Source organism: Engraulis encrasicolus, chromosome 2, assembly GCF_034702125.1.
Source record: "Engraulis encrasicolus isolate BLACKSEA-1 chromosome 2, IST_EnEncr_1.0, whole genome shotgun sequence".
Taxonomy (NCBI): Eukaryota; Metazoa; Chordata; class Actinopteri; order Clupeiformes; family Engraulidae; genus Engraulis; species Engraulis encrasicolus.
This window is the reverse complement of record NC_085858.1, coordinates 271,909-280,000: the sequence shown is the minus strand read 5'-3', so window position 1 is coordinate 280,000 and position 8,092 is coordinate 271,909. Positions and strand designations below refer to the sequence as shown.

At 40.7% G+C, this 8,092-nt stretch overlaps 1 protein-coding gene across 1 annotated transcript in view; it reads left to right on the top strand.

Moving 5' to 3' along the window:
• Positions 1 to 7,880, top strand: part of LOC134459748 (BTB/POZ domain-containing protein 16-like) — a 12,774-nt gene extending 4,894 nt beyond the window's left edge. The window contains exons 7-11 of the mRNA XM_063212156.1: positions 1,408 to 1,482; positions 3,145 to 3,243; positions 4,312 to 4,401; positions 4,663 to 4,761; positions 7,734 to 7,880. Of these exons, the coding sequence (XP_063068226.1) occupies positions 1,408 to 1,482; positions 3,145 to 3,243; positions 4,312 to 4,401; positions 4,663 to 4,761; positions 7,734 to 7,802 (432 nt within the window). The 3' untranslated portion in view covers positions 7,803 to 7,880. The remainder of the gene's footprint in view (positions 1 to 1,407; positions 1,483 to 3,144; positions 3,244 to 4,311; positions 4,402 to 4,662; positions 4,762 to 7,733) is intronic.
• Positions 7,881 to 8,092: the final 212 nt, after the last annotated feature.

Sequence of the window (8,092 nt, the reverse complement as noted above, 5' to 3'; positions counted from 1 at the left end):
GCAATTCTGCAACAGCATTCTACTGTTTTTTGAAAAAACAGACAACTACTGTGAAAATATTACTTTGAGTCAAGTATTGAGCATAAACAGTAAGTACTGCACAATAGCAGCATTGGCCGTTGTGGAAGCAACCAAGATATTTTAGGCAGCACCATTGAAACCCATTCATCCTCCACTTGTCCGTGATCGCCATCAAGCTGCAATAGCCTACCACCTGAAGAACTTAAACGATTCTCACTGGTTAAAGATTCTCTGATACTAACAAGCATTAAACAATTTCTAAGGAAACTACAATACTTAAAAAGTGTTTGATGCAGCACAGTATGATGATTTTCATCACTATGATTTTGATAGTGATGAAAGTGTGAATGGCTGAAACATTTTAAGAACTTGAACACTCTTGCAACAAGCAGCCCCATCTAAACCAATCTGCTAATCAGTGCCTGGCCTCACCTGAGTAGGGCTGTTATGCCATTATTCAATTACGACCTTCACCTGCCAAGGGCCTAATGACTCTGGTCACATGGTACTCTTGCACCTGTATATAAATCTGGACTATCAACACTTCAGTTGCTTACCTGCCTGCTGGCTGGCCTGCATGGCACAGCATAGCACTTGCTTACTTGCTTGCCTACAAGCTTGCTTACAAGCTTGCTCACATGCTTGCATACTTTCCTCTTTGTGAAAGCTTGCTGTATGTGGCATAATTTGTGGCATTGTTGCATATAATGTGCCTGTTGCAAATTAGGCATTGCTTTGAGAGCTAGCTTGTAGTGCTGCTTGTTTGCTGTGCTACTTGGTGAAAATTACGTTTTAAAGACTACAGTAAAAAGCCCACCTCACACACTCCCATTGTCATTGTAACATAGCACTGCATACTCTGAAATTGTATTCATGCCCACACTTTCAAAGGACCAACGCAAACCATTATCTCAATAAAGCATAGCCCCATAGTATCATGCTCAAGGCACTCCAGTCATGGTGAACGATGGGAGGGTGGGGTGGTAACATGGCCAGGGTACCACAGTTATGGAGAATGATGGGTGGGGTGGGAAGTTGCCATGGCCATATTCATGAATGCAACTATGACCCAGTATTTGCCTGTCATCTCACAGTACAATTCAACTTTTTAACTGAAATGTACAGTTATTTTACTTATATTCCTGTATAAATATTGTACAGCACTTTTAGTTTAACAATACTAATACTGTAAATGTTCTGTAGAGTACTGTTATTTAACAGTTCAATTGCTGCTGAAAAAATGTTATATACTGTGATACATTAAACAGCACTGAGCTGTATTTGATGTTTGGTGTGAAATAACAGTAGCATTACAGGTAAATATAATTGCCAGTAGTTATTTTGCAGGGGAATTTTCTTACAGTGTGTGTAAACTTTTTTTCTCAGCTCCTCAGGGGCGGGGATATGGCACTGAGAGATTTCTCCCAGCAGGCTGTGCGTTTTGGGTTGATCATCGACAAGGTGGGTAACATTGTCCATTTGTTTCTCTGTCCGTATGATTCACATTACAACGCTGTGATGGAGTGACCATCACTAGGGTTGTGGGTGTGTTCTGACTGTCAGGCCAACGAGCCTGGCTCGTTACAAATGGTGTCAGAAGTGGGATGGCTACCGTGAGGCAATCGGAAGCGTACCCATTGTGTGTGAGCTGTAATTCCATGTGAGGGACCCCCAGGGTTGATGACTCCGGTGCGAGGGACCCCAGTGATGGGTGAAGCATAGATGATGGGGCACACTGGATGGGAGAAGCATGACGGGCAGTTGCGTGATGGACACCATGAGTGTGTGAAGCTCACCGGTGTGCTTCCCAAAGGGGAAGGCAGTGTGATGGAGTGACCATCACTAGGGTTGTGGGTGTGTTCTGACTGTCAAGCCAACAAGCCTGGCTCTTTGGTGTAGTGGTCAGAGCCCCAGTTTACTACCCCAGAAGGTCTGGGTTCGAGTCCCGGCTGGGCAGCTCTACTCCCCTTCACTACAAACACATACTGAGATATTTTTCCCAGTGCTTGTGACAATGTGTAACCTGATAATGAGTAGCCCCATAATGCATGGCGTTCCATCAGTGGAACACTGTAATAGACATTGAGAAGTTAACTACCATTGTACTACACTATGTGCTACACTATGTGCTACACACAGGGCCTTTAGTAATACATCACGACTTGGTCGTTGCCATTCTGGTAACAGGACATTTATAACAATGTTTCTTAACAGGTTAATCTTTAAAGGTAGAGTATGTAATTTTCTTAGTCATTAATTCCAAAAATTGTTACCGACTTGCATGTCATCTTTTTTATGACTATTTACCACCACCGTCAATTTCTACTAATTTTTCATTATGGCTTGGAAATACACCAGTTTTATGTTCTCTTTGTAAATCTGCCAATTTCAATTTCCAGTCATAGACATCCTAAACATGATATGTTTTATGTCAGGGACTGCAGATGTAAATTAGCCTGAGGCTAACTCTGGTGCAATGGATGAAATGGCAACATTTACGTTTTAATTTGAACATGGTCCCTGATAAAATTGGGCTGCAATACCAGTGTTGCCAGATGTACGATAATTATCGTATTTGTACCATAGTTTTGTCCATTTTGTCCTCTGTACGATAAAAAAAACATGATGTACGATCATTTTAGAGTTGTCATTCAGTTCATTTAGATGCCTTTAAATAACAATTTGGGTATTGGACGATAATTTCCTCCCAAAAAGCCCCATAAAACGATAATTTTGAGGTTTTGGTACGGATATTCAGCATTTTCCATCTGGCAACACTGTGCAATACCTTCCCTTGTCAGACCAGACCAATACTCATGAAAAAGATCCATTTGATGCACGTTTGTGCAATTTACACATCAGGTGTTTGTGATGACAATGTCTACCTTGACAATGTGCATCTTTAAGTGGTGAGGGTCTAACCTCTGTGTGTGTGTGTGTGTGTGTGTGTGTGTGTGTGTGTGTGTGTGTGTGTGTGTGTGTGTGTGTGTGTGTGTGTGTGTGTGTGTGTGTGTGTGTGTGTGTGTGTGTGTGTGTGTGTGTGTGTGTGTGTGTGTGTGTGTGTGTGTGTGTGTGTGTGCGCGCACGTGTGCGCGTGTGCTTGTGCGTGCGTGTGCTTCACAGGAACCACAGTGTTGCTCTCAGACGGTGGCCCTCTGGGGTTTCTTTTTCCAGATGAGAGTCAACAAGACAGAGTCAAACACACACACCTTTAGTTTACAGGTATCAAAGTCTCACTCTCTCACACACACACACACACACACACACACACACACACACACACACACACACACACACACACACACACACACACACACACACACACACACACACACAGATAGATAATATGCTGTACATGTATCTAATGCCAACTAGCAGGGTTTGGCGGTAGAACGTAAAACCTCCGCCCTGAAGCTGAATACTTGTGCATTGGTAGCAAGGAGACTTAAGATAGGAGGTTGTACTGACGTAATCGGAGCGTAGTACGGAATTTTCGCGAGGGGAGTACAATTCTTCTTCTATGGTCAGTATTGGAAGCCTGGTAAACTGCAATGCCACTACCGCCAGGGTCAGAGTGTGGAACAGGTCATAGGACAACGTGAATGTTTGTCAGCTGTCCTTAATTATCCTCTTTTGACCGATTGCGGAGAATACATTTTATCCATCATGGCGTCGCACCCACTGACCATAAGCACCGTGTGATTAAGCATAGAAATGTATTCGTTCTATGATATTTAACTAACGCCCCCATATTACACCGTGGCCAATGCATTTCCCACTGAGTGATCCTTCTTATCCAATCTACATTCTTTGGTTGGTATCTAAACTAGCAGTTAGACACATTTTTAGTTGATTTTCAGCATGGCTTCATACCAGAGCGTTGACATAACACACCGACTTGGACCATCTATCTATTGCGGTTGTGGATCACGACTTTGCATGCTAACTCGTGTTCTGCAACGCCCTGTGACTGGTTAGGTTTAGGCATGGTTTTGGTTAGGGGACACAATTTTGCCACAATTTCACCATTTCCCATAGATTTTCCCCTGCTTTTCTTGGCAATAGTAAAACGGCAGAAACGTTGTTCTACTGACAGGTTGGGACAGGGACTGTAATCAATACCCTGTAAAAAATAACGGTAAGTCTCTTTGGATAAAAGCATCAGCTATTCGCCAGGGACTGTAATCAATGCCCTGTAAAAAATAACCGTAGGTCACTTTGGATAAAAACATCAGCTACGTATAATGTAATGTAATGTAATGTAATGTAATGTATCGTCTTGTACTTTAGAGGCTGCAGCAGTTGGACACTGAGCTGCCACCTCGCGCCTGGCAGCGATACCCTGTCAGCACAGTGGCTGAGCGACTGGTGCGCTACGAGGTATATTTTTTTTATATTTCTATTTTTTTTTATATTGTGGATTTTTATTATTATATCCATTTTGAATATTGATGTACAATAGTTATACTGTTTACATTTTTTGTGGGCCTCTTTCCAAACATCTCACTGTACTCTGTCTCTACCACTACTATTACTACTACTACTACTACTACTACTACCACTACTACTACTACTACTACTACTATTACTACTACTACTACTACCACATCTACTACCACTACCACTACTACTACCACACAGGTGTTTGTGCAGAGCCAAAATGGCAACCGGTGGCAGGACTTCTGTTCCGGTCCCATTCACCACGAGTTTGGTCTCACCAAGTCCTCTTGCCACAGTGAGGTAACTAAGCAAACAACACGTCAATTGAATAGCTCTTTTCCAGAACACAATAAAACCATTTTTAAAAAATCTTCAAATATATATATATATACAAACCCCAACTCCGGTGAAGTTGGGACGTTTGGTAAACTGAGAATAAAATCAAAATGCTATCATTTTCAAAACATTCAATACATTCATTAGATGGAGAATAGTGAAAAGACAACATATCAAGTGTTAAAACCGAGAAAAAATATTGTTTTAGGGGACATATGTACTCATTTCTAATTTGATAACTGCAACACGTCTCAAATAAGTTGGGACGGGGATCAGTGAAATGTTATAAACATTCAAATAAGATAAAACAAAAAGGAAGAACATTTCAAAATGATTTGTACTGATGTACAATTTGAGTGTCCAGGTTATAAGACAATCACAGAGGGGCTGAGTCACTCAGAATTAAAGATGCAGAGGGAACAATTAGTTATTACATAAAGTTTTGAATTCCCTTGATTTACCGTGATTGAGTGTATATAAGACATATTTTTGTCATTAAAATCATTGTATATGTTTATAACATCATCAAATATATATTGGCTGTAGTCTCACTCTAGCACTCCGAGAATTACAGCTAGTTGACCATATTAAGGACGCTTCATGTGTGCAAATGATAGAGGGGTTTAACATTCCCCTATCCACCCGAGCTCACTTGAAATAGACCCAGAAGACATGGGAAACTGTAATTTGCTTACAGAAGTCAGCAGAAGTTGCAGAAGTCAATTCTTTTTGAAAATAATAGTCTTGCACATCCTGTACTACAGTGAAAATTGACCATGCAACTTGTGAATATATATTGGCTGTAGTCTCACTCTAGCACTCCAAGAATTACAGCTATTGAAAATTGACCACATTAAGAACGCTTCATGTGTGCAAATGATACAGGGGTATAACATTCTCCTACGCACCCGAACTCACTTGAAATAGACTCAGAAGACATAGGAAACTGTCCTTTGCTTACAGAAGTTGCAGAATTCAATTCTTTTTGAAAATTATAGTCTTGCACATCCTATGAGACAGTGAAAATGGACCATCCAACTTGTGTTAGTGCTAACTTCAAAAGTCAGTCTCCATGATGGCATGGGGTGCAGTAGTGCATTGGTTAAGCTGTTCTCACTCATCTGTAGAGTTAAATACAGTGCTGAATGATATAATTGGGTTTTAAACAGCATGAAATGCCACTCATGCATTATATTTTGAGGGGAGATCTTTGATTGCTGACACATAGTAAAGACAAATTGCATTCTCTACGATGTTTTAATAGTTTAACTTCATCGTAAGGACCAGCAGGTGATAAAATGGTTGGCTTTTGGTCAAAACCTGTCACACTGGAAGCATTACAGAAAGGATGACATTGCAAAACATGACAAGGAATACACCCACCATTTAAGCTGTTGAAATCATGTCCAGGATAGGAATTAACACTGTTTTTATATAAAATCATCTCATCGGTTAATGTAATTAACTGTTTTGTGGTGTCCTTTGTTTTGATTTTAGTCTCCCTCGACATTTGCTGCCTTTTATTGTCCCCATCCCAACTCTTTTGAGACGTGTTGTTTTTACATATTCATGAATATCCCCCAAAACAATAATTTTGGTCAGGTTTGATGGCTGATATGTTTTCTTTGTACCGTTCTCCATCTAATGTAAGAATCAGATGTTTTGAAAATGGCAGTATTTTGTTATTATTCACAATATATCTTGTGTCCCAACTTCTATGGAGTTGGGGTTTGTATATATAGTCATATATATATATATATATATATATATATATGTATATATATATATATATATATATATATATATATATATATATGAATTATGTATTGATGGTATATTGAAAATGTATTGATTCGGCTATTTCAATTGCTTTAAAATCATTATTTATCATTGGATGCAGTCCCTAAAGTGTGGCGGAAAAAAAGGCAGGTTTAATCCGAGCAAATGAGGAGCGAATTCGTGTCGACCAACACAACACAACGATTTCAATCAGAGTCATGGAAGTAAAAGTTTAGTCAATCACATTGACCTTAGTGACTATTTAAATCTATGTGAATCACGTCATCAACTGACTTCCTGTAACCCGCTTGTCACAATTGAATTGCATGGCTCTGGTTGAAATCGGTTTGATTAGCCGTTTGATTGGATTGACCATTGAGCTGTCAATTGTCAGCTGTCTGCTGTTACTTTACTCTTTTTGCTTCCACTCGTGTCCCTAGCGTTAGATTATCCGGCATTGGCTCTCTGCATGTAGTTTAAGCAGAGATCTTATAGAGAGAGATACTTCATTCTAGTTCTTTTCCGGTATCCATGTGATGTCGGGTGAACGCCCCTTTAGGAGACCTTTGGTTCGGAGACCTTCGGCAGAGAATCGTATATCAGAGGGAGATAAAGCAGGCGGGTTCTTTTCCGGTATCCACTTTACGTCTGGTGAACGCCCCTTTAGGAGACCTTCGATTAGTAGACCTTCGTAGTCTTGAGGTTGAGAATAAATGGAGTCCCCTTAGCGCTGTAGATGGCGCGTCTGGAGATGGTAGATGGCACGTCTGTAGATGGTAGATGGCGCGTCTGTAGATGGTAGATGGCACGTCTTGTGCAAACACCACGAAAAGAGAAGAAGAAGGAGGGACAACGCCCCCTTAGGAGACCGAATTTTGAGCATACGCATTTGCATTGAGTGAGCGTGTTTCGATTTCTCTTTATTCCAACCTTTTTGCCTTCGGAGTCTTGAGTTTGAGAATAGATGGAGTCCCCTTAGCGCTGTAGATAGTGGTAGCACACTTCTTGTGCAAACACCACAAAAAGAGAAGAAGAAAGAGGGACAACGCCCCCTTTGGAGACTGAATTTGAGCACACGCTTTTGGGCGGGGTTTGAATCCTCTTTCTTTAATCCACCATCTTTGGTTTAAGTGTTCTTCACCTCTTCCTTCATTTAGGTCTTCAAGCTCTCAGGTCTGACTCTGCCCATTCTTGTGACGTTTGCCCTGGCTCTGCCACCAGTGTGATTCGTTGTTGCCACATCAACAAGACTGAAGATCACTTGTCAACCATGCATCTAATAAACGTGCTCTCAACACTTCTAATGCTGTCACATTTGGTATTTGCTTCACCCTTTGAATTATAGTCGGTGTGTGTGTGTGTTACTGTCTGTATGTTAAAAAGAAAGAGAGACAGCGAGAGAGGGAGACTAAGACAGAGAGATGAGACTAGTTGAACTTGTAATAAATGTAATAAAAGTGTCACCCATGGTAGTTACTTTTGCCTAAAATATTTTTGTTTTGGATCATGTGTGTTT